This window comes from Aptenodytes patagonicus, chromosome 11 (genome assembly GCF_965638725.1).
Source record: "Aptenodytes patagonicus chromosome 11, bAptPat1.pri.cur, whole genome shotgun sequence".
Lineage (NCBI taxonomy): Eukaryota > Metazoa > Chordata > Aves > Sphenisciformes > Spheniscidae > Aptenodytes > Aptenodytes patagonicus.
In genome coordinates, this window is record NC_134959.1 from 4,200,437 (window position 1) to 4,227,892 (window position 27,456).

Genomic DNA, 27,456 nt, shown 5'->3' on the forward strand with positions numbered 1-27,456 from the left:
TTTTTAACAACTGGGTGGTACTACATGCACAACAATGTCTTTTATGTATATTGCTTTTTAACACAAGGTCTCAGGACTTGGGAAGAAATATAATTGGAATGATTCTTTTTTTTTGACATTTAATGCATCATAAATGGAGAACTGGATTTGCACGGTAGTTCATTTGAACAGTATGGTATTAGAAAAAACCAAGATGAAGTAATCAATCTCACCAGTAACAACTATAAAAAAATTCTCAGACCTTCCTTCACTAGTTTTAAACGATTCGAGAAATAAACTCTAACAGGAGAGGGAAAAAAAAATCAGCAACATTCAGTATTCAAACCCACCTCACCTGCTTAGCAATTCACGTTTTCATCTGGCAGTTCGTCACAGTAGCTACTGTAATTTTAACACTGTTTCTGCTTTCTATTTGAAAACTGAAAGCATTGCTGTATTTTATTCTTAAACTACATAACTTCAGACAATCAGTCTTACTAGTAACTTACCCACCTATTAAAAAACAGTCTTCTCCAGCATAGTTAGTTGAAGATCAACTTTTTAATGCCTCCTGTCCTTGTCCCCGAATGGGAGCTTGCTGTCATATCTTAGTATTATAAACAGAGTTCTCCTTACAAGACCACGGTAGTTATATTTATTTGATTTATGACTAGGAAACCAAGGCACAGAGATATTAAGTCATATGCCTGGGATGACAAAGAAAGAATTTTACAATGGTAAGAGATAAACAGAGCACTTCTGGATTGTAACCACAATATTACCTTTTTCAATACTGCATTGCCCGATGGCAGACGTCTTAGTGTGCACAGTAAGTCAGGTGTGTGTCTATGTATACAGATAGATACCCACTATCCTGTGATCTCCAAAATCAATGGTACTTATAGACATACATATCCCCCGAGTGAGCATTCTCCTCAGCACGTAACAACAGTGTTCATGCTACTTTAAACATCTGGTCAAGTGTTTCTTCAGTTTTTCTTCCTAGCAAATTTGCAACATCGTCTTCTGCCCATTTCCCTCTTCAAATTCTGAAATGGGTGTTATTTTTCCCTAACGCATGGTGGCACAGATACAATTTCTCTGTTACCTATCCCTGTGCAGATGCCCTTCTGATAGCTTCTCTTTGAAGCAAAGCTTTCTCTTTCTTAATCATGTCTCTTGTTACCGACTGTAGAAATGCATGAAAATGGCAACCCCCCCCCAACCTAGACACTCAAATGGCAGTGAAATACCAGGTTTTCGAGGGTCTTCAGAAATAGTAGAAGTTACATGTGTATAGCTGTACCCAATACTATATATTGGGTATTTGTGGTATTTCAGTGATTCTGAGGTGGATCACTGAAATGACTCTTTCAATACCAGTCATGAAAATGGTGTGATTCATAAATACTTTGTAATTTTGAAATGAAAAGCATTTGGTAAGAAAAATATTTATATCATTCCCAATTTTTATCTCACCAAAGGTTTTACACTGTCAAGATGTTTCCAACTTTGATAGAAACATCAACATGCACAGTCCAAATCTGCCTGCAGAGTAAGACAGAAAATGGAAGTTTGTACTCTTGAAGAAAACTTCCATTTATCAGCAACAGCCTCATGCTGATTATCACCAGGGACTCTGTTTTAATTCCCTCAGTTGCTAGGCTCTCAGTGAGGTCAAAAATACCAACCAAATTTTTTTCCTGATGTGCATGCAATTAGACAGATGTGCCCTTTGGTTTGGACTCAAGGAAGGGAAGGTTGCACGTGTTTCCCATAAAAAGTTTTGGCACCTCCGAATGGACCAGTGCTCAGAGATGGTAGAAAAACTTCTTCCTCAAATGCTCAACTTGTGCGTGGTGCTCAGGGTGAGACTGATCACCAGAACTGTAATCAGGAGGGAATTATTCTCTAGATCAGGTTGTGAAAGACTTGAGATTATCTTCCTCTAAAGCATGACTCTCGCATTACCTGGGCATATCTCACTTAATCAGTCTTGCTATGTGGAGAGATAATAGCACTGAGCTCTAAGCCATGGCATTCAGCTCTCTGTTTCCTCTGCCCATGCCACACAACATTTTAATCCCCTAAAACCTTTTAAACCTAAGTGATTCAGCCCTTATGCAAAATTCATTTGGATTGACATAGGAATGATTATCCATTTGAAATTAGTTTCCTTGGCTACTGTCCATTAACAGGTATAATTTTCTAGACGGTCAAGAGGAAATGAGCACAGAAAACTGGGAAACTTATCTGAAGTTAATTCCTAGGCTCAGTCTTCATGCATGAAGAAGAGTGAAAGGATACAGAAATTTATGCATTACATATGAACCTTATTTTACATTTACATAGCAAAGGAATGCTCCAAATAGTTCATTTGCTTTAGTGGTATTTTGCCTAATGAGAAGTGGCCCCTTTTGGCTTTCATCAAACTCGACAGAGAAAAAAGAAACAACTTTTACAAAAAGACAAGGATGGAAATAAGGAATAAAACACCGCCAACAATATGTGACTCAATCTTCCAAGACAGTTTGTGGCACAACAGGACCATGGATCATGACTGGGGTTTCTAAGAGCTGGGATGAACTAGCAATATATTATAAAAGTGCTTAACAAACCAAGGGTACCCATTGCCTGATTTACCACATAATCCTGGGCAATTGCTGCATTATTCTGCTGGAATCAATAATGCTGCAATTCAGTAAGACTTGAATAATGAAGAGGTGAATCTAGCCCTTTACTGTCAATTTAATTATCCATACAAACTAGGCATTTGGCAAGAAAGGGTATTTCTATTGCTCCATAAAGACAAATTATGAGGAAATAAACAGGAACATGAAGCTAACATTGCTGGACTGAATAAAATGTTGGCATAAATCCTGAAAGTTTACCTTGCAATGCATAATGTCATAATTAAACTAAGAAAAGAAGGCTAAGCTATTCTTTATGCCCAATGAGTAATACAAGGATCTGAAAAGATCTTGAATTTCCATGTAACAAGGCTATCTAAATCCAATTATTTCCAGAAGTGTTAACCACCTGTGAACACAATGGAAGCATTTAAACTAATTTTTGAGTGTTAAAATGCTCTTTTCAATCCCATGTCAATTATTTTGCAAATAAATGAAAAATTATTTTATTTATCATAAGAGTTCATATGGCACAAACCTAAAGAACCTGGGAAAGGCCAGGTCTATACATTGGCTGAAGCTTAGAGAAGAATTATCCGTCACAGACAAAAGACTGTATACTCAATTGATAAAAGAAACAACACCCAATAATTTTGTGATAAAATTGCACCAACTGAAGATTCAGCACTGGGCTAATTTCTAAGCCAATGAATGAAGACAATACGGGTTTTTAAAATTACTTACTTTCTTATTTTTTCTCCTCTTTTTGAGTGCATTCATATTTCCTTAAATAATTATTTCGATTTACACTTTTGTTTTCTCTCTAACTTTAAAAGCCTGAAATGTGTCTTCTGTTATAGATGCCAGGCAAAGTAATTTTCTTTGTATTATATTTAAGTGTTACAAAAAGCCCAGTTGGGAAGGAAGGAAGATTGACAACAGCGCCTTTATCAAATTACATGCCTGCTCCCTGCAGAATGACTGGAAGACCTGCAAGCACATACAATTTCAGAGTGTACAGTCTACCCCTTGGTGAGATTGCCCATTATATACAGACATCATTAGTCTTGATATATATACATGCACATACATCTATAATCAGAGTTTTGTCTTCAGCTCTTTTTTGCTGTTCTGACAGAGAAATACTGTCAGGTAAGTAGTGCATGATCAACCCAGAAATGCGTGACCAAACTAGTAGAGCCTAGGCCACCCTCCTCAGGTTTCTCAGCATAAGAACATCTCCACGGGGCCACACCAGGGTCTGTGCAGCAGCATCATCTATCAAAAATCTAGGAAAAAACAGAACAGGCCAAGCATATACATTGTGGTAAAATACCTCCCTGCTGCCCAGCAATATGTGGATTACTGACTTTCCGTGCCAGACGTTGGATCTACCTGCTGGACCTTCCTTGCATAAATTTGCTCAGTCCTTTTCAGAATACTTTACACTTTTGGCCACCACAACATCATGTGCCAATAAATTCTACAGTTTTATTATGTGTTTTGTGAAAAAAGTGCTTGCTTCTGTATATCTATATTCTGTATGTCTCTGCTGCTTGCTACAGGATTCTGGCATAATTGCAGAGAACAAAATACAGGAGATGACATCATAGGTAAGCAAGTGCCAGTGAACGTCACTGGCTTTCCCATCTTCTACAGCATTTAACTATTATCAATATCTAAATACTAGTCCTGCTAATGATTTCATTATTGAACTACGTAAGAAAAATCTGTTCACCGTAATGGATGTCTCTTACCAGATTCTCCTGTGCGTGTCACAGGGACGTGATGATAACTGCACCATCATACCCACAAACTTTCAAGCCAGCCTAGTAGATCTCTGCTCTGTGTGTTTGAATTTGAATTCAGTAAGAGTTACACCATCAGTTACCATACAGCCTAGATTGAGGCTTTAACCTTGGTTTACATAGGGTTAGGCTTAGTCCTGCTGAGAGAGCTGTACAACAGCGTGCAATTGCTTTGTCCCTGGAGCCACTGGGGTAGAACTACCTCTTCTGCTCAGCTTTCTTCTCAGCAGTAGCATGTTGCCCTTGTACAAAGCGGATGCGAGAGACAGGTCTAAAACAAATTACAGTAGAATGGCAAAACAACAAAAGGGGGGAAACAACAGGGCGGAGAGAGGAATGACATTCATGTCAACAAATAAATGAAGCATATGGAAACTGCATTTAAGGCATAAAGGGCATGTAAAAGAAGTTGACATGACCAGATGGCTAAGGAGCAAGGAGACAGCAATTCCAGAAACTGTAAAGGAAATAGAGAACAGAAAAACTGAATGAAGATTATGAACTTCATAATGAATAGGGCAGGTCCAAAGGGAATTTAACAGGAAAACTACAGCAGTAGTTATGAAAAACAAAAAAAAAAAGTGAAAAAACAAGCCAGCAGAGGTTAGAATTGAGCCAGGAATATGCCTGTCCCACCTGGGGAGAGATTTCAATTTGGGGTATCAGCATTAATAGTTTTAGATACTCCACTACTAAGGGGTCTCTCATAAAGACATGGTAGTAGGGTCCAGGAGAGCAGAAGGCAGAGACTGGCCAGGGCGGAAGGACAGCTTTGGGGGTAAGTTACATGTTTAAGACCTTCAGAGATGGGTTCAGGGCCCGGCTTCCTCAGACACCAAATAAAGTATGTCTCTTTTTTGTGCCTTCATCTCCCATTAATAAAATTTAGATAAAAATATTTCTATACTTTCTCTGTCTCATTTATGAAGACAGGTGACTCTTAAGGACTGACTGACAGATACTTGTATGGTTCTAGCCGGCAATGAGGTCCTGATCTAGCTACAGACACAGCTGCAGATCCCAATAAAGCAAATATTAGAGTACCCAGTATTGGAAGTGAAGTCTTAAAAGTTAAAATATATGTACTTCTTGATAAATAAGTAACAAATTACTCAGCTATGTACAACATTTACTCATTGTTTTGGATTTATTCACCTTCTTGTCAGCTGGTTTCAGAAATACAACCTTTAACACCACCACACAAGGGCTTCACAAGGTAAGAAGGAAATGCTAATTGGTTTTATCCTTTTGTGAAACAATCCATCCAAAGTTAATTAGAATAGGTTTGCTTTTTCTTTGCAAAAATAATCCATAAGAAAGACTGAGAGGCAGAGCAAACTGCATCTTGCACAAAGGTGGTAGGATTTAAGCTATGCTCCCAGAACTCAGTTGCCTTCAGGCATCTATCTGGTCTTTCTCTGTGGATGGCATAATTAGGACTTGAGTGAAAACCCCAGTGGTGAAGCCTGATAAGAAGTTAATCTTCTGGGCACCACGTGGGCCAAGAGAGATGTGCCAAAAAGTCCAATTAGCAAAGGCTTCCCATCCTAGGCTGTGCCACAGCATTGCTCAGCGCTGATAAACAGCTGCAACATCCGCTTCCAAGGTGCGTCAGTTCAGCAGTGCACAAGTCCCACATACGTTACAAGGGTAAGTAGCACAGTGCAAGCAAAGGGCACCACCTGCACCTTGTACCCACTGTGCAAATGGCAGAAAAGCAGCTCTGTGATCCAAGCTCATAACACTTCTCCACGTGACCTTCATACTCACAGGGGACATGTAAATCCTACAGATTCACACACACCTCTAGTAATAGGATTCAGATTCAGTGCTTTCAGCCACACTGGGGGATAAACATAAGCTAAGGCATTTCTTACTGCATTTGGGAGTACCACAGAGGGTACTTGTCAATAGGATCTGATCGTAGGCTTCTTGAACTCACTGACTGAGGCCAAGCAAGTAGAATATGGGTCAAATCAATGTCATCCCAATTTTAGACTGAGGCAGTCCAAGACCTTCTGGCAGTACAGAACCCGAAAGAATTACAGCAAGCCCACCCCCCCTACAGCCATGTATGAGAAATGTCAGAAAAGGATTATGTTTGATTTCCCATCATCTGTAAAGAAGAGAGGAGAAAGTTCTTGGCTGTTGGAAAAGCACTGCAGATCTGGAAAAGAAAGTGCTCAGCAGCTATTCTTTGCATGCCAGAGACCCTTTCTTTTACGGGAGGAAAGCACGTCCCTAGTAGCCAAAGGAATGCTGAGGCCCAGCATCCATGGACCCAAAAAACTTCCCACTTCATCTAGGGATATCTAAGAGCAAATCCCAATTTCAAGAGGGATGCAGGACATGGAAACTGCTCCCGATAAATTTGACTGGTGTCTCCAGAGCAAGCAACTGTGGTATGACTACAAGGGAAGGAGTTAATAGACATTGAAATTGTTTTATTAAGTAGGTTTGCCAGAATTTACTTATTATTAAACCTCATTAGTTGGAGACTGTCCTTGTACTCCATGTTCTTACCCAGTTGCTGCCTGCTGCCTGCTGAATAGACGGAGTGATGCTGGAGAGATTATTTCTAAGCCCTTCCCCCTTCCCTCTCCCCTCCTCTTCCAGGACCACACTGACAGTCCCAAGGGAAACAGAGGAGAGACAGGGAGCGGGCAGGATCCACCAGCTCTCACTCAGCATATTTCACCAGGAAGCCCCAGGAGTCAGGAAGAGGAGCTGCCACTTAGGACACTGGCTCCTTTGCAAAGGATCTTTTAGTACAACATATATTATATGAACACATACGAATATTTTCCCCTTCCAGGGAAGAAGGAGAGAAAGAGAAAGAAGAAAGAGACTGCGATCTCCAGAGTGCTATAGTGATTTTTCCTGTAATCAATACCATAAAATATCCCCAGGTCTTTCTGCTGGATCGTAACTCAGAGGACAGCTGATCAGTTTGCGGCATGTGTACTTCACCTGCGGGGAAGCCAGGCACCGGGCAGCAGCCTGTGGTGCGATGGTAAGTAACTTCGGGGAAGTTTCCTTGCAATTTTTGCAGTTCACTGTCTTGCGGTAATAAATGCCTTTGAATCTTTGGAGATTATGAACAAAAACATGGGTTTGTTCCTGAAAGGGGGAAGTGAAGGGAAGGTGTCTTTCAATTGCTTCCCCCCCTCCCTGAGCTGACAAAATACTTTTTTGCTTTCTGCCTGTCTAACAAAGTTTTCTCCAGGGTGGGTTAATGTTCCCTGTATCTTCTCAGTAATTCGCAGTCACATGAGACCGGGTTGATAAGAATAGTCATCATTTATACAGCACTTTACCTCTTAAAGCATTTTACAAACACCTACTAGCTAATCCTTGCAATACGCCTGAGAGGCAGGCAAAACAGGCGTGCAGTGAAAGGAAGAGGAATTGCAATCTGAGCATTCAAGTTAAAGCAATTAAGAACTTCACATCCAGCTGATGGCAGGTAATTAACCACTCTAACTCTAATAACTATTAAGCAGCTTAGTTGAGTTAGCATGTATTTAAGGGTTTATAGAAACAAGAAAACAACGCGACAACCACCAGAAAATACAACGATCTAATGATGACCGAGATCTGCTGGGAGAAGAGACCGATCTGTTCACATTTGGATTTGCAGGCATCCGACCCTTCACGATAATTATGAACGAGGCTTTAGCTCTCCTCTGTGTCTGTGTGTTGCCAGACAACCAATGAGGCTGCAAAGCAAATCGCATTCACAGGCTGCAGATTTCAGGAAGAAGCATAGAGGTGACTTTTACTTACAAAACTGGCACTCATTAATTTTGTGATTTAGGAAAGTAGCCTGAAACACCTTTTCTCTTGCAATAACCTCTACTATGTTTTCTCCTCCTTCCTGTATCTTTTGGCTGACAGATAATCCTGCTCTGACGCCATTTCGGATGTCCCAGTGAGAACTCTTAGAGATGCCTATTCTCTCCGGAGGCAGTGACCAAGACTATAGTAACATTAGCTACAATTCTTGTAATTCCTTGAGCCACTTCTTTCCTGTCTCTGTTGAAACCCCTTCTGTCAAAGGGGTCCGTTACCAAAGAGCCAGGAGGATTTACCATCCTGATCAAGTCTCTGCAGTCGATCTAAAGACAGAGATCATGATAAATGTTGGAGGCATCAAGTACCTGCTACCTTGGAGTACTTTAGATGAATTTCCCCTGACCAGACTGAGCAAACTTAAGTTTTGCAGCAGCTATGAAGAAATAATTCAGCTGTGTGACGATTACGATGAAGACACCCATGAGTTCTTCTTTGACAGGAACCCCAATGCTTTTGGGATGATTGTCAGCTTTCTAGCGGCAGGAAAGCTGATGCTCTTAAGAGACATGTGTGCCTTGTCTTTTCAGGAGGAGCTGAGATACTGGGGGATTGAGGAATCCAACCTGGAGAACTGCTGCTTTCGAAAACTATTTCAAAAACTGCAGGAGTTGGCCGAGGTACGCAAAGAAGAGGAGCTTCGGAGCAGCAAAGAAGCTACATGTGTCTTGGATGAGAAAACCAAATTTGGACAGTTTATGACCAGACTCAGAGATATGGTAGAAAATCCCCAGTCAGGACTCCCAGGCAAAGTCTTTGCTTGTCTCTCCATTCTCTTTGTGGCCACCACAGCTATAAGCCTTTGTGTTAGCACAATGCCAGACTTAAGAGCTGAAGAAGACAGGGTAAGTAAGTCCTTTTTAACTGGTCTAACTACAGAATTAAAAGAAATTTATCTGTCTTGCTAGGCATACATCATTAAAAAGATAAAAGAGATACAGAAAATCCATAGCGATGAGGTTCAAACCTGTCGCTGGTAATAGAATGGTCTGTAACAGAAAATGCAACAATGGCTTGAATTAGTTCTATCATTTTCAAAGTGATATTCAGTTAAGAATAATGTGAACAAAGTATTTTAATAATTGTTAGCTAAAACACAGGAAAGAGCTTCTGGACAGAATAGATATTGCAGCTCTCTAATACGGCATTGTTCTTCCTTCTTAAGAAGCAGTTGCTAGTGTAAGTTATATTAACTTGTTAGCACTGAGACTCTCAAACTAATATCGTGGAGTTTTCTCTCCAACACACCTTACTCTCTAGTTAAAAGCAATCTCTCGTTTGGACACATCAGCTAAAGAAATATTTTCCTCTGACATTTTTACTTTTAAAATAGCCGGGTATCTTCCCTTGTGATAATACAGTCAAATCTTTAAAGAGGAAGAAATACTCATTAATTTTTATAATGTTACATTTCAATAGTTGCGTAAAGATTAAAGCATGAGAGACAGATGAAGTATTTTCACAGATACTGATACTTAAAAGCTGCACCTCCAAAAATCGTGATTCCATGCTAATAGAATTCTGTATTTGCCCACATATATATGTACATATAGTAGGAGTAGTGCCAAATACTAGCTGAACTGCTAACTGCATTTAAACCCTTTTCAAGTAAGTCATCCACATTAATTCAGGGCAGATAAATCAAACCTGTGTCATACATGAAGGATCTTTTCTATAACGTTGTTGTGACTATTTCAGCATTTTAAAGATTTGCTATTCTAATAATAAAACAGAGGAAAGTAACAATCCCAAGTTATTTCAGATGTAGTAATGTCCAAATTAATCAAATAACCTCGACTAATCTCTTTAATGAATCCTGCACTTCATTTGCACACTGCCATTCCAGAAGTGTTGAGGAAATCCAGGTCAAATAAACTCCCTGCCCCAACCACTGCTATAAGACAAGACACTCCGCAGAATGTCATATATTGATGAATAAAGTCATTTTTACATTTATAGCACAGCATGGCGTGCACAATACAAAAATCTGTACGTATTTTATTGCTCAAGCAGTAAGTCAAAGCAGCAGAGTCATGGTGAAGATATGTCATGATATTTGATGTCTTTGAATAAAACTAAGGACTGCACGGAAGGCTGAAATTTAAGCTCATTCCCTGTTCCATTTAACCCCTTGAATATTAACTTACATTTGCATAGGAAGACTATTACCTTTCAGTAGTAAGTCTGGTGCTCTTGCAGCCTTCCACAGCTATTACTTTTGGCAGGAAAAACTGTAACACTGTTCCAATGCTTCTTCCAAGGAAGTGCTTTAAATATAGAACACCCTTCTTACAGTTGATGTAAAAACATTACAAACTCTGCTCTAGCAAGTGCTTCCTGCTAACTTTGTTAATGGAAGTAGCCCGATGCATTTTATCTTAATTTCCCAAGCACTGCAGAAGAAGCTTTTATAAATACTTTTCATGCAAAAGAACAAGCACATAATGTTTCAGAGCTCAGCTAGATGTAATATGTTGTGTGTTTTAAAAATAATTAACCGTGTGTTAGAACAGGAAGCATGTTGAGGGTTATATCTGGTAGCTGCAGTGTAGCTGCTGTTCCTGGATTTCCTATAAAACACAGATTTCATTACTACTTAGAGATCTGTATATAAATCACTACTTTAAAAACAAGCAAACTGGATTGAAACAAGCTCAGAAGATGGAATGTTTAAAGTGCAGAGGAGAGGATGAAGGATGAACTTGAGCAAAGGACCACATTTGTCCAAATATTTGGAAACAATACATAATTTGCACTTACAGCACCAGTCTAATGCACTTTGTCATTGTGTCCCAGAGGCACAGAACAGAGTATTAAAAGTCCTATTATTTGAATCATTTAAAATTATGCCAGAGAAAACATAGGGGAATATACGAGACAAAATACTCATGCCTTGTGGAAAAGCAGAGAATAGGAACTAATAAATAGTAGTTTTTCCATCCCCAGGGATGGAAAATTCCCTAAATTTCCATCCGTAAATTCTTAGCCTGCAATACCTAAGATTTTCTTACTGGGATCTCAAAAAAGCATTTTAGGTAGAACTGGACAAATAACTCTGAGATCTTAATTGACTAAAAATACTACTTCTTAGTTGTGGCTGAGTCACACCCAGGCAAATTGCAACTCTACGTTGATTTGTAACCCAAAATTGTTCACTTGCTGACCTCTGAAAGTGATTCCAAGATGGGGCCATATTTACCTGCAGCCTGGGACAGGCATGCAGCATCTGAAATTTTGGCTCTTTGGGCTAAACATAAAGATCACACAATATCTGTTTGCTCAGTGACAAAAACCAGTCAAATTCCTTCAATAAAGTTTCTGAACAACCTGTAATTCCACACCTGCATTCAAAGATGCCCTGTCCTGAGGCTTATTCATTTCTGAGTTAAAGCTTGGCAAAACCTCTGTGCGTAAATGTGCTTACAAGTACTGCAAGGATCCGTTTTCCAATGTCACTAACACTGGAAATTGAATTTATCCATTCTGAAATACAAGTAAAAAAGGCTTTACCTCTGCTGCATATGTACCACTCTAGGGTTCTTTTTCTCATCATCACAGCCACATTAAGAGAGTGACAACTGGCTGGACTCCAGCTCAAGGAGAAGGATGAGAGTCAAAAAAAAAAAAAGGAAAAATCATACAAGGTGACTTCCACTTCACTCAGAGGCTTGGCTGATCCCACCCTGCAGGCACATGAACTCACTTGTCCTTTTAGCTGTTGCTAAACCAGGTCTGCTTAGAAGGGAGAATAGCTGCCTGGGCAGGCAGAAGAGCAAACAGGAGTCCTCACCATCCGAGGGAAAGCGAAAACTCCAGTCTCCGGGAGAGGGATGGCAAGGAGCCAAGGCAAGAGCATCCGCATCAGGGAAGCCCAGTCACCCTGGCAACCAGAGGGGAGGGAAGGAGCCATCTCTATGGGCAGCAGAAAAGGGAGGGGAGGGTTAGCTTAAAGGTAGGAATACAGCTGAAAGTAAAATAAAGAACGAGTTATAATTGATGCCACGCACACACTAGAATATGTCAAATGACATTTAGGAACCTCCTCATTAGAGATATGAAAGAAAAACACAGATAGATGGGCAAACAGTTCTGTAACTATATATCACACAAGCGCCTGCCGTGAATCCCAACCCAGAGGGAACAGCCCCAGGCGAAGGAAGCCAAAAGTTCAGGAAAACTCTGGAGCAGTAAATGTACAGCTCTAGTGACCTCAAGTTTAAGTCTGACCATGAAACAGATATACAAACGGATTTATCATACATGATGCTAAGGAAAGAGGACTCATTAGTAACAAATTATTTTATTTGGGCATAAAACAACTGAAATGTCACATCCTCCAATGGCAGTACGTCCTTTTCCAGGATATTTGCATCTGCCCTTTATGGAGACCAAACTGTCTTCAGTAAGGAAGCAAATATAATATCACCAAAATGTACTAAGGCACGTGTGTATGTAGAGATAGAAAAAAAGGCATATTTGGAGGTGAGGAACTCTGTTTATTATTGATCTGAACGGGTAGCCTGAGAGAACTACAAATCTGAATCAGAGACTATGCATACAGGATAAGAAAGCTGAAACGACAAAATCTACCGGTATTTCCCTCAAATGAAAGAATTAAGATTATCCCACCAGAGACAAGGCAAAAGTCCCATCAAAGTCCCCTGAAAGTCCCAGTCCCACATAAGAGTTACAATCAGGATCCAAGAGGTGTAACTGAACTAGTCACTGCTCAGCACATCTAACCCAAAGGAAAAAAACATAATTATACCAGAAAACTACGGAATAAAACCACCGCAGAAAGAGCTTGGACAGTGCTTTGAAGCACTCTTGGGATTTTCTTTAGGAAGAGGTATTTCTTTTAATGAGTCCCTAAAATTGGCGTCCTCTAGAGAAATGACTCAGCAGAAAGGATACAGCAAGGTCTTTTCTTCAGGAAGGCAAGCAAATTAAGGTCGGGCAGGGGAGAAGAAAAAGAAACCCCAGACGCTTCCATTCCCTGTCCCTCAGCACCAGTAACAACCAAATAATTTTCTCCCAGTGCAGACGGCTCCCAGTAAATCACGCTTACATGATGTCGTATGTAAGTGTGGTTTAAGAGAAAAGGAGATGTCTATTCTCTGTTCTCCCTCTCTTCTCTGGTGATCAGTGAGTGGTCAGACCTTGTTACTACTAAATTTTGTATTTGCTCTTAACTGACCTTGACAAGCTTGTAATTGTTTTATGTATTGTATATAACCTAATGAAACATAACCAACGTAAGCTGCAACAAGTATTGCCAGACCTAATAATTTTATCTTGAAACTTAGAATATTCATTTTTTTAAAGCTCCCACTCCTGGGGTCATTTGATTATGTGAAAATCTAATTCCTTTTAAAAGAGTAAGTTTTTAGTCTCTGGTTGCACTGAGAATCCAGAAAACATGAACAGAGGAAAAGAATCCAGTACCTAATATATAGAATCATTTAAAAATTATTTTTTCATTCCACACCATTATTCTGGGGGGCCTGACTTAACGTTTGTCAATGTTTGATGTTGCTGATGTTGTCTATATGATACTAAACCCAGCATATTTGGCTTGTACACTAGAGGAAACTGCCGAGAAACACATTTTCTTTAAAAGTGGAGTAATTTTACTTTATAGGGGAAAAAACAATTTTTTGGTCTTACTGTGAAGAGAAGGAAAATCAAACAAGATATTTGTTTCATCAGGGTTACCATTGCCACAGCTGAATACGTTAATTGTAAAAATTCACATTGACTTGTACCTAGCCAGTTCCACATATGAAGATATGCTTGCAAGGGGAATATACTCTCAGTATTCAAGCTATTAAATCCATTACAAAAGCATTAGAACGTAAAGCTCCAACCCTGCCCATAACCTGCAGATAACATTAAATATATCTAGTGAACTTATTAAAGGAAAACCTGAAGAACTTGGGAGTGACTGGAGGAGATAATAATCCATATGGAGAGTGTCAATGAGAGGAGTGTAAACCTATTTCTGCTGCTCAGGTAGTCTGCAAAGATAAGACTCTTCATCAAAGGGGAATTTGGCCAACGGTTAGAACCAATCACCTTTGGTAAATTGAATATGACAGTCAGATTTTGACAGATACTGCTGGCTACCATTTTGATAGCTTTTAAATAAGGGGGTCTAAAATACTGATCAAAAAAGAATTTTCTAGCTGATTAGCCAGGGCAAAATGATACCTGCTGAAAAATATCTTTTTCAACGACTAGTACAGAGTACTACTAACGAAGTGGGGTGCTATTCAGAATATACCTGAAAAGCAGGGGTATTTCACAGTAACTTGGTGTTCAAACTTACCTTCTAACACAAGCATACGTCACACAAAGCATGGCCCGGAATGACTTGCTCTATTGCAAAGAGATTAATGAAATCCTGACTTTCGGAAACGCTTCTAATGCTCATTTAAAAGTGTAAGACTATAAAGGTGTATGTGTACATGCCCATCTATAAATATATTGGTATATACATATGACGTGAAATAACTTGGAACAAAATAAAGCTGGATGTGCTTTGGTTTTATTGCATCTGTGCAGTACATTTTTCTGAGTTCTTATCAGGACACTTACTGCGGCCACTCACTCTCCTAAATTATCTAGTCATCTAGTACAATTCTGATTTCTTCTAACCATTTTGATCAGCAATGAAAGTATCGCAGCATTTTAAAGTAGGAAAATGTGCTTCACTGAAGCACCAAAAAACTCCCAGTCTACTAGGTGTACTCGGCACAGTAGAATCCAGCTGACTTACTTGCTTCGTGGATTGATTTAGTTAAATTAATAACAACTGAAGAAAGATATGAAATAAGAAGCCGTGAAACAACAGAAATCAGAATATTCAAGCCTGGGACTTTGATATATATAGAAATTATTGCTTTATGGGATCTGCCTTTTTTTGAGGTTTGCGTATCCGTTCAGTAAGGTCAAAAGCTTTGACCTTGAAATTGCACCATTATGTTAAGGCTCTGATTTCATAATTCCACATTATTAGTAACTGTTTTCCAAGCATCCGCAAACAGAATTGCATATTTCAGCATTAAATCTAATATGTACAACATTGGTGAAGTTCACGTTACTTAAGCCCTGCTCAACATAACCAAAGAGGGGCACCAGTGGGGGGTAGACGCTGCTGAACATCTGTGTCTCAGCTTACCCTCGCTGCCACAGAAAACAATTTTCTTCAGAAAGGCTGGACACTCCAATGAGTAAATGGATTCTGCACGGTTTTCAAAAGCTGGCTCTGCCAGTACAAGGTCCAACGTTCAGAAAGCACAATTAGACATTATTAGTCTGCCTTGTGTTCATCCAGTTTTGGCTGTATCCCAGCAGCACTAAGTCCCCTGGCTTTGCACGCTATCCTGGGGGGACACCCAGCTGTTCTAGCTGCTCTGCAACAGGCAGTCCATCAACTGCTATTCAATGTGCCAGCACATGTGTTCCTCACTGGGAATCATGCTTTCCTCTCCCTGTTGCTGCTTTCAAGTTTGTAATACTTACAATAGGAAAAAAATCCTGTTTACTTCCCTCACTTGACTCAGCACAGATGATTGCTTAATAAATGCCTTCTTTGGGAAGATGGGTATTTCCTCTAAGGGAAGCACTCTATCTTTGGAAAACGCTCTTTGAAATCAATGCATCCTCCAAGTTCGTAGCAATAATGCATCGAGTATTAAAATAAAAATTAAAAATAAACAACCACCCAAATTTGTATGTGTTTTAGAATGTCCTCTTTGAGTATGATGGAAATCTTTGAGGACTCTTCAGTCTACTGCTGCAGTCAAATTCACAATCTGGTATTTTAATTCTGAGCAAATCTAATTGCTAATTTCATTGCAGCATCAGGGCTATGAACTGTGTATGTTGTGTTTATTCCCCCAGTGTCAGCATCTCCTGTTAGCACTAGTATTTTCCCTTATAACAGATTCAACCATATTTGGAACCCTGCTGTACACCCTGTACTACACAGGTACAATAACAAGTAGTTTCTGCTCCAAAGAACTTATAATGCAGTGAGGAGAGAAGCAGAGAAGAAACAGTAACAAGGCAAATGATTTGACCAGCAGCAAAACTGGAAATTGAAGGTCATCCTCCTAAGTCCCAGATTGTCATTTTGACTATATTTCTTCACAGTTACAAAATGCAGCCTGTTAAATTTTACTGGAAAACCAAGACAAAGATAATACTTCCACATCTTTCTCCTAACCTGACCAATTGGGGTCACCAATTGGTTTAAATCAAATTCAAATTCTTCAGACTGATTCTCACGGTGTTTGCAGAATAAGGACCCAAGCTTAAAAGTTAATTGAAATATTTTATTTTAGTTACACTTCTGCCCCAGAGGAGATAATTATGTGTTGGATATAGAGATAATAATTTCCTTCTATGTTCTTTCTACTGTCCACATTAATATAATCCCAATATTCGTTTAGTTTCCTCAAATGTAGTAGTTGTAGTAAATGTTTTCATAAGTCCAGACTTCTTTCCCGTAAAGCAAAGTGAGCGGGAAATTGTTCTGTGATCAGAATACGCAGAAGCTCATCATTCTGTAAATCAGGTTACAGTCTCTTTCTCATCAGGCTGTAAACCTTTTGATTTTATTGCATCAGTCTGTAACCACAAATCCAAGTACTGAAGTGATCCATAACGTAGGGTTTTCAAGTTCTCCCTAACCATCATTTGATTCAGCAGAGCATGGTTTAATTATTCAAATAATAGCGGCAATGCGGTCGCAGTGATTCAGCAGTACCTGCAGCACTGCAGCTGGATCCCACAGCTCCAGGTAAGCAGGGAACACAGATTGGCACAACACTTACTAACCGAATCATCATTTTACAGCCAAAAGGGATTTCTCCCCTGCATCTGTTCATTTCCTGCTGCGGACTGGGATAAGAACAGCCGGGAGCCGGTCAGGTATCTCGGTTCCCTACACTGAGGTCTTGATTTGCCTCTGCTCCTCCCCAACCACTCTCTAGACTTGTAGCCTCACTCTGTAGACCCACCACCTTGGATTTGTGGGCAGGCAAGAGCAAGAACCGAAGCTTGTTTTTTCACTATTACCTTAGCTCGTATTTTTTTCCACAGAGGGAATTGCCCGAGGAGAAGCTGTAGACCAGGATGCAGTGCCCATGTATAACCTTGAGAGAAGTGCAGAAAGCTGGAAAACAGCACCCTGCCCAGGAAATGTCAACCTTGGGCATAGGGAGGAAAATTCCTGCGAGTTTTGATTCTAAATCCTCCACATAGAGGGCTGAATGTTTTTTCTCTGAGTGGCCAAAAGGCCAGACTGCAAGAAGAGCAGTCTTGCTGAGATAAGCCTCCCTACTAAGTGTTGGATAGCACAAGCAGGCAGAAGGCAGGTCGATACGCACAATACAGACTGATCCCATCTGCTACCACTTCAGTGGACACTGGCCTCCGTCCACAAAACAGTGTGTGTATCAGAGGGAAGGATCTGAGCAGTAACTGGCTGTACTTGAATGTGTCAAACAAAATCTGGACCTGCCAGGGTAGGTTTAGCAGATGTGAATTGACCTTGTATCAGCCATGGAGCCAGGCACATTTCTGGTGTGAAAGATGATGTTCTGGCAACCTAGCCTTCGACTGCAGAGTGCTAAGCAGGTCCAGGTCCTATGTTTAAGGAAACTCTCCTTTAGGACTCCATCAGGAGTCTGAATCAAGAAGAATCAAGCATATTGCTTTAAGAGTTCCTTCCCTGCTTTGTTCTGAGACTGTTTAGTATGGGTGACTGAACACCAAAACAGCCTTTACTCGGAAGCAATCACTACTGCATCTAGGGTGGATCTAGCTGGGAAGAGGTTTCAGATCCTTTCTGTCCATTGCTCATTTGTTTTATGATGATGAGCCAGCTGGTTTCCATAAATATACCCTGGGAATGAGAGTGTTTACACACTGGGAGTGAGAGTGTTTACATACAGTGGTTCAATCATGACTTCTAGCTGGGTTCAAGGACTTTTATCAACTTGGCTTCATAAATAATATCAGTTGCCTTTCTCATAAGTAAGCTGTATAAGCAACATACACACTTATTGCTGATGTACATGTTGATTTCCACTCTAAAGCTTTGAAAATATTAATCTCTGTAGGGATGACGTGATTCTGAAATAATCCATATACTGATCTAGCCGTACTTATTAGCAAAGTGTTCTACAAGCATTGGTGCAACTTTCGCCATTTAACTAGGAAATAGATTATTTGACACAAGAAACACTTAAAATCACTAACGTCATCATGAACAGTGTTAACTGGCAAGCACAGAAAGGAGATCATGAGGAATGCTGCAGGTTTGCTTGTCTTACACCTCAGACTCCACCCTATTTCTAGATTGTGTGAAATCCCAAATTACACACCACGGAAAACAGGTTCAGATTGCTGCCAATGAAATTCCACTTAGAGTCAGTCACACCAAGGGCAGAAAGTTGGTACCTATCCAATTCCTATCCCAATACAGCTGCAGCACTGCACTTCCAATATAATGGGAACAACAGGATTTCTCTCCCCATTTTTCCTCAGATTAAGAGAAACTTTGCATGCCTCCCTCTAAGGTTTTCAGATAGTTTCAGCTCCCTGTTTTACACTCCAGAAATTGCTTTAAAAGGATTTGTTTGGGGTTTTTTTGTTTTTAAGAATCAGTAACAAAACAAGAAGAGTCCATGGCCACAATATAGAGCAGGCAGGGATATAACACCCCTTTTCAGAAAAGTGCCAAACTTTGCTAGCCTGCTGGTAAGTAGTCAGCCACTACCTTACCATCAAAATGGTGCCACTGATTTCCACGGTGCTCTGCAGAGGATTAGAAAGAACAGATCTGTTCCAGTTGATACTGGTGAGGGGACCAGAGGTAAAACCTGACACCCTTTCTACCAATGTGCAACACAGCCTTCAGCTGCTAACAGGCCAGACAGACTCAGGTTCGAACGCTCAGAATCCTCAAACGGTTTTACAAGAGGAACATACCGAAGTGTGCGATTTGCAAAATATAGATTATCACTCTGTTTTGTGTTTGCTTCAGCATTTATGGGAAAACACCTTACAATGGACTAAAGAGTGAATATCCACTGCAAAAGGTATTGGGGTAAATCTTGGGCAGTAGGGGATTAATTGGCAGATCAGGTAATGTTTCAGAACAAGTTTTCCAGAGCATATTTTAATTATAAAGTGTCTTAGAGTGCAACAAAGTGGGACACAAATGGGCAGCACAGAGCAGACCCTGAAGGCATAAGAATAGTTCCTTGGTGTTCTCATCCAGTTATCTATGAATAATACATTTTTTCCTTGTCTAGAAAATGTAACAAAGTGAGTTGCATCTGAAAACCAAGGTGGATAGACAAGATATATATTCCGCTGGGGAAATTCTGATTCAGTCTCCCTGGGCATTGCTATAATTATTGATGCATGTAAAGATATTATTTTTGCTAGATGACATTTATATCTCTTGTAAGATAGGTTAGTGCAGCATAACTCTGAGATCTGGTTTTGTTTATTATCCTAGATGTCATTATGCCTTAACTAATGTTTCTGGTAAACTAAGAGGGCACTTGGCCAGGAAATTTATCTTATTTATTTTATCTTGTGAGTGGCACATATCTCAAGTTCATTTAGCTTGAATTCAGTTAGTGAATAAATTTCTCTTCTGTAAACACACCTGTGCAATTGAGGTCTGAGATTTAGCCACCACACATTACCCTGGCCAGTCCTGGCCTCGGAGGTGCTGAATTCCTGAACCTCAGATCCTTTCGAAAAAGGTACTGCAAGAAAGCTGCAGTAACCCTTACCAGAGTCACACAATTTCTCACTATTAGAAATATTACATTCCAAGCATTGTCCCTACAGAGATCCAGCTTGCTTAAACTTTTGTAAGGAGTGCACAATAAAAAGCAAAATTTATTGAATTCTTGATCATAAACTGGATGTAAATTTGACTATATAAACCTACAGTTCACCCACACTTTAAAACTGCAGTCTCGGTCCCTTCCACCTCAAAAAGGAAAAGGGCCCGAGAAAGGCAACAAGGATGGAACGACTTCACACAAGGACTAAGGCAGGCAGAATTCCTCAGGATGGGAACAAGCTACAACAGCGGCTGCAACAGAGGTCTACAAAATCGCAAATGGCAGGAAACGAGTAAATGTCAATCAAGCAACCAGCGTCCCTTCCAGTGACAGAGCTTAGGGGCGTCAGATGAGACTAACAGGAACCTTGTTCAAAGCAAAGAAAGAGGTGAGTCTCCATGCAATAGGCAGCAGATAAAAGAATGGCTGAACTTTATAGAAGAGCAATTCAGTTTGCTTACACGAACACCACCTTCAGCTCAGAAAGCTCTGGAGTGGAAAATAGCAGCTGGGAGATTTGCCTTGGGCATCTGTTTTCTCAGGCTGTGGGAACAGGGCACTGGGCTAACGGGGCTCAGTACTGCCATTCTTGTATTTTATTATGAGCCTATTTTTTCATATCTAAAGAGAAGTTAATAGAAGTATCCTAAAATGAGAAATTTTACTGTAACACCATAAACATTCCAACGCCTAAGAGAACCCAGAAAATGAGCCATTGCCTTATACAGCGGAAGGCAATAACGAAAAGGAAGCATGAATTGCTTATTATCTCTGGTGGTACAGAAGTTTGAAACAGCTACTTTGCTTCTTTGAGGTGGTTTATAAATTTAAGAAATCACTCAATATTTCAGGCATCAGGCTCAGTATATCTGTTTACATACAAAATATTGTTTCCTTCATTGTTGAGCCAAATGCTCTTTTCACACGCAAGATCAATACCAGGCGCTCATTTTATTACATTTATATCATACATTGTAGAATTTCAGCTAGAGACAAGTTCCATAAATCCTGATAAATTCTTGCATTGTTCAAAACTAAATCTTCAGGATGAATAAAGTATAAAGAGTTAGATACTCACACACCACTGGCTTTGTGATAACTGTTCTCTCGTCAGAGTCGATGATAGTTTGAGTACTGATGGATGCTACGGTAGTGTAAAACATGTCAGAGGGTTTTGTTGAAAAAGCCCACCCAAAATATGTTGTGATCAGTTATAAATAAAACCTCATCTTTCCCTCGTGTTCATAGTCAACACCATACTGGCTTGGAGCTTTTATACGTTCCACTACACCATGGTACTTTAGGTGCAAAAATGCAGACAAGATGAGAAAGCAGTCAGTGACAAATTTGACTCAAAGATCTGAAAATAAAAGCTCAGAATTCTGCTCTAGTTAATGGTGAGGTCAAGAGAGAGAGTTGGTTGTTGTGTTTTGTGTTGGCAGGCACTGATCACTAGAATTTCCCAAATGTGGTTGCTTTGTTCAGAAAGAGGAAATATATAGAAGTCATTGCGGCGCAGAAATTCCTTTATTGGCCATTTATGCAAAAAAACCCTTTCATGGATCAGAGTATTTGGGCCATAATTTGACAGTTCACTGAAAGAAACTAACAGCTAACGGACATTTGGTGACAACAGCAAATTTGAAATCTACCACTGACATAGAGGCATCCATATTTTGGTAAGAACGTAGTATTTGAAGTCAGTATGTTATTCTCCCTGCTCTTTGGACAACAGTTGTAAGTGGAACATAAAGCACTCTAAGGTCTAAAAATCATCAAAAATACTGGGAGAAACAGAAATTTGCTTTGGTACTTAATATTTCCTTTTTCCCTCCTATTTCAATATTCACTGCTTTTGAACAGGATGTTCAAAAGGATCAAGAATCTTCAAAGAGACTGACATTAGAGAGGGATATTCTCTATAAACCATATCACACATATTACGTAATATATACAAATATTCCTAATATATAAAACATTCACATACAAACTCACTGGATGAAATCTATCTCCCAGTGTGAAATCAATGAACATGTTCTCATTAAATACCACAGAGCCAGGGTCTTACACTCTCTTTCCAGACACTGGTGACAGCAAAATAGAGACAGGCAGAGAAAGAGGCTTGGAAGTTTCTGGCAGATGTTGTATATGGACTGATTAAATCATGGTACGTCTACACTACGTAATGGAGTGAAATGGCCCTGCTGCGAGATGGCAGCCCAGTTGCATTATTGCTAGGGCTCGAGTTAGTCACCTCCATACAGAACTCCTGTGCTGCATGGATAAATTGGTTCCCTCTGAGAGAAACAGGGTGTTTTTGCCACATGCCTTCACGTAGTGTAGGCATATCTGAAGCAAACACATCCTTCTTTTTCTGTCTCTTCCAAAAAAAATGAAGCACAGAATTCTCTGCATTAGTCACAGTGTCAGAGACTGTGATATTGTCACTCTTTTGTTTGCTGCAGCAGAAAAAGGGTCTGTGGTTTGAATCATATGCAAACATTTCTGAAATGTCTTTTGCAAAGTACATAAAAAAGACAAAGTGTGCTAACAGGGGAGAACTCACCGTCCTTTACATCCACAACTACGCACAAAGGAGAAATAAAATGCACAGTAACATTCCTGAAAAGTTTGATTTGAAGGATGCTCTTCTGAAAAATGAAATACACATTTAGGAAGCTGACTGCACAAATTGCTTTCTCTAAATATACATAACTTTACACGGGGAATACTGAGGCAAGCGATGACAGCGAGAAGAAAAAAATCTCCCAACCAGTCCTTACAATGCTACACCTTGAAATTTCACACTCAATTCAAAAGACACCCTAGATCTTAATGGTTAAAACTTCCAGCAAACAAAATTTCTTTTCTTGTATTTTCCAAGGAAGGAATAGTGAAAGCTACATGATGATCTGAGAGCAACGTCACCTGTAAATGTATAAAGGTAAATAAGTAACAGATGTACTGGAAATTCAGCCCAGTTAACAAAAAATAAAATAAATCTTGATGGGAACAATGAATAATTCACAGGCCACATCACTAGAGTGACCACAGGCAGGTCTGTGCAGAGTCCAGGCTGCACTGTTCAAATAATTTAGGACTCAGAAAAAGTGAACACTGCCTAACACAACTGCTGATTGCAAGCAATCTCATCAAGCCAAGTCAGCAGCTCTGCAAACATCAATGCACTCTCGGCACTGCCATGGCAATGACTTCAAATGGGGCTATATAACCTGATCCTGTACGCGTAACTCTAGCACGGCCAAGTCTGCATTACCTTTTGCGATGTTTACTTTAAAAGATAAATTATGATCTTGACAGTCTACTGTTCAGAAAGAGGAAAAATCCCCAAACGGTGCTACAGAGCTAAGTTGTTCTGAGGGCTAGACAGGGTAGAACATATATGTAAAGGATATGTTACCATTTTACCTGGGGAACCTCAGATAGCCAACGATATAAACACTGCCTGAACAAAAAGACTGTTACTCCCAAGAATAGCAGTAGTTCTATTACAAGGGACACTCTAAAAAACCACCATCGCATTGCAATGCAGAGGGTAACTGAACATTGGTAGTAAGTTTAATTAGTAGTAGAAGTATGTGTTTCCCATGGTGTTTTTAATCAACATTGCCCATGAAATTTGGCTGAGAATGGGCAACACTATATGAGGAACTATTCCTCTAAATTGCTTCATTTCAGAGACAGGCTCTCAGGAGAGATGCATACAGCAGCCCTGACTTCATTCTACAGGTTACAAAAAAGCCTTTCACGAACCAAGAGTCTGCAGTTATTCCTGAATAACACATGGCCACTCTGCTCTCCCAAAAGGAGGTTCTTTCTCTGCACAGATCCTCCTTCATCATCCCTAGTTCTGCTTGATCTTCTGTAGTTGTGAACATCTCAGAGACGCAAGTCCCTGTTCAGCAAGAATACAGGGAGAAGACTCTTTAACCTTGCAAAGCCTTCATGTACCAGAGTTGTAGCTGGAAAGAGCTATTTGCTAAATATTAACTTTCAAGCAGCTTAAGAATCTAAAATGAAATTACCGCCTTCTCCATTTGCGTTTTCTGGAACAAATGCAGTGACAACCCATATTCAGAGTCCAGCCTGGAATTTCAAAGGGTTGCGATACTAGTGAATCCCTTTCTCTGGTTCCCAGTTATAGCTGAGATTTCTCATCTTCACCAAAAATCCAAACCCCGTACACTTCATATGCCAGTGTTTTGATAATGTGCTCAGCAAAGAAAAGCACACAAGGGTGCTTCAAAGTCAGCCAAAGTCCATGAAAGACTCCAGTTCACTTGAACTGGGTTTGGGTTAGAACTGTAATCCAAATATTTGCACCGATGCAAGAACTTAATGTAAATAGCAGCATGCCACTGTGAAAATATCATACAAGTATCTATTAGGTGGAATTCTTCAACAGACTTATTCACAATGCTTAAAAGCAAAAAACCAGCATTAGCCCAATCACAAGACCAGGTTTCTTAAGAACATATTAATTCTCTGGACAGGTACAGGAATGTATTTATCAATAGGATGGATAGGGTGCGTAAGAAAGCAGTGACACCAGTATTTAAAAACAATGTGTTCCTTTCAGGGGGAGGTGTCCAGCTGCTAAGCAGTACATGCTGCTTTCGTTGCTATTTCTTATCTTCCATAAGGCAAAAAATGGTGGCAGGACCTGGTTTGTTTTCTACCAGCTGAAATACAGTAAGCAGACACTTGTGCATATGAAGGAGGCAGTATGTACACCTCAGTCCCTGCAACCAATGTGTCCATCTGTTAGCTTGCTCTCTGCATGGATGTAACCTAGTGGCTGCCCATCACTAAAGGACAAAGCTCAATGTAGTCTCCTGCTTACCCCAATAATTACGAGTTAATTGACATTTGCCTCTTCGTTTCACTGGAATAGGCCAAAAGAAGTTTCATTTTTTAAGCTCAGCTCAGGAAAATAAAAAATGTGAATCCAAGGTAATTCAACTAAAGCAATTCCTTTGATAACAAAACTGAGAAAATACTGCTTGTAGCGTGTGGCCTCAATGCTGGGAGAGGATTCTTCAAGGCAAGTTTCACCTACTGGGTGGATATTTATTTTCCTTTAGATTAAAACATTTGCATGTACAGAAAGAAACATGATTCATATGTGGCATAACTGAGCCAAGGATCCAGATGACTTAATGAATATCTCTGAACCACTTTTAATTGCACCAGAGTACAGAGCATTTGTGAAAGCACCGTGCATTGAACAGCACCAGAAGTTTACAGAGACATTCAAACATTAATCTTTCTTTCGAAGAGAAACTGATTTTTGTACAGGCTTATAAACCAGTCAAGTTTAAATTAATTTCTGTTTGGGAGCAGAAAGTGGGACTCATTTGGGACTTACAGGCTGCATGCCAAGACTTTATACAGAGACGAGTTTCATTCATTTAGACTGGAAGAAGCAACATAATAAAAATAAGCAGGTAGATATATCTGCTCATTCAGATACTTCACATGCTCATTATCGTCTATACACCATTAAAAGATGGCTGCCGTACGACACCTGCTAGCTGGGATTTGTTCATTTCTGATACCAGTGACTCAAGCAGATACATATTGCTTCTTTCTTAGTGCTTTTGGATGCCAGTTCACACACTGTTCTTTTATTTAATTCTCTTTTTGTTTTGTGTCAGGGCGAGTGTTCCCAGAAGTGCTATTACATCTTCGTCATAGAGACCATCTGTGTGGCTTGGTTTTCCCTGGAGTTCTGCCTCCGATTCATTCAGGCAAAGAGCAAGTGTCAGTTCTTCAAAGGACCCCTAAATATCATTGACTTCTTGGCCATTTCACCCTATTACATTTCCCTCATCTTCTCAGAGGATGACTCAAATGAGGAGGATGACAGGCCAAGCAGCAACACATATTTGGAGAAGGTTGGTTTGGTGCTACGGGTTTTACGTGCCTTGAGGATCTTGTATGTAATGCGCCTTGCCCGACACTCCTTGGGCTTGCAGACTTTGGGCCTCACAGTTCGGAGATGCACACGGGAATTTGGCCTGCTTTTACTCTTCTTATGCGTGGCTGTCACTCTGTTCTCTCCTTTGGTCTATCTCGCCGAGAATGAATCTGGGAAGGTGCTTGAATTTACAAGCATACCTGCTTCTTACTGGTGGGCTATCATTTCAATGACCACTGTGGGGTATGGAGATATGGTACCACGGAGCATCCCAGGCCAGATGGTGGCTTTAAGCAGCATCCTCAGTGGGATTCTCATCATGTCTTTTCCTGCAACATCAATATTCCACACTTTCTCCCATTCCTACTCGGAGTTGAGAAAAGAACATGAACGACTGCAGTCTCGGCTACACAGAGTAAAAAATGCCAATCACTCTAGTGAAAGTGACACCTTCAATGAGACAGACAGCTTGATCCTGGAGGATCAAGCATCACCAGTCAAATACATTTACACAGGGAACTAAGCCTGGTTGTAAAACGTTCCCAAGGACAGGAATAGAAATACACACATATGTATGTCAACATAATACACAAAGCAAAGCAACAACATAAGTTACGATGCTAATTTTCTCTGCCAGCATAGGTATAATAAGCAGTCAAGCCAACGCAGCTAGCTCCAACACATCATTATGGAGCTGGAGGTTTTGAGAATGTCAAAAGTCAGAATTTATTCAATAATAAATATTCATTCTTCTCTATGACTAATAAGAATAAACTTTGTCTCTGCCAGTCATGTATCTTGCTGAATACCTAATATTGAACGAGCAACAAACAAAACAGATTCTGTTGGCACAAATACACTTGTTATTTTATTTGCCTTTGAGTTTCCAATGTTCTTGCAATTAACATCTTGAGCCAAGCATTAGAATGGATTCTTTCAGGGCTACGCACCAGTGTTGTTTATGCAATGCTCATCCACCAGGCATACAGAAGAAGCCTCGATACAAATCTGAATTCTGTATCTAAAGCCACTAATAAGCTTAAAATAAAAGCACTGTATGTATGTGAAAACTTTCAAAGTTTGCCTGTAGCCAGACGATCAATCTATAAATAACCAATTGCACTGCTATTGTATAAAATACATAGTGTTTGCAAGAGAATTTGCTTGAAATGCAGTTGCGGTCTGCAAACTGTAAACATTTCATACTAGACAGCAAAAGTTTTCAAACCTCTTTTTCATATACTTATTTAAAATAATAATGAGGAATAAAAACCCCAAGCTTATTGACCATATTAAAAAGCGTTGGTGTTATCTTTTTTACTGAATGGTGATGGCTTCTCTGGAAGAACGATAAAAAATAGAGTTATTGA

General features: G+C 39.9%; 2 protein-coding genes across 2 annotated transcripts in view; one reads left to right on the forward strand and one right to left on the reverse strand.

Annotated features, from left to right (window-relative positions):
• LOC143165540 (uncharacterized) overlaps positions 1-27,456 on the reverse strand; it is a 126,369-nt gene that overhangs the window by 62,416 nt on the left and 36,497 nt on the right. The window lies entirely within an intron of this gene.
• On the forward strand, positions 7,225-26,609 carry KCNG4 (potassium voltage-gated channel modifier subfamily G member 4). Its single transcript, XM_076349036.1, has 3 exons — positions 7,225-7,430; positions 8,315-9,114; positions 25,824-26,609. The coding sequence occupies exons 2-3, from the start codon at positions 8,365-8,367 to the stop codon at positions 26,607-26,609; spliced, it is 1,536 nt and encodes a 511-aa protein (XP_076205151.1). The 5' UTR covers positions 7,225-7,430; positions 8,315-8,364.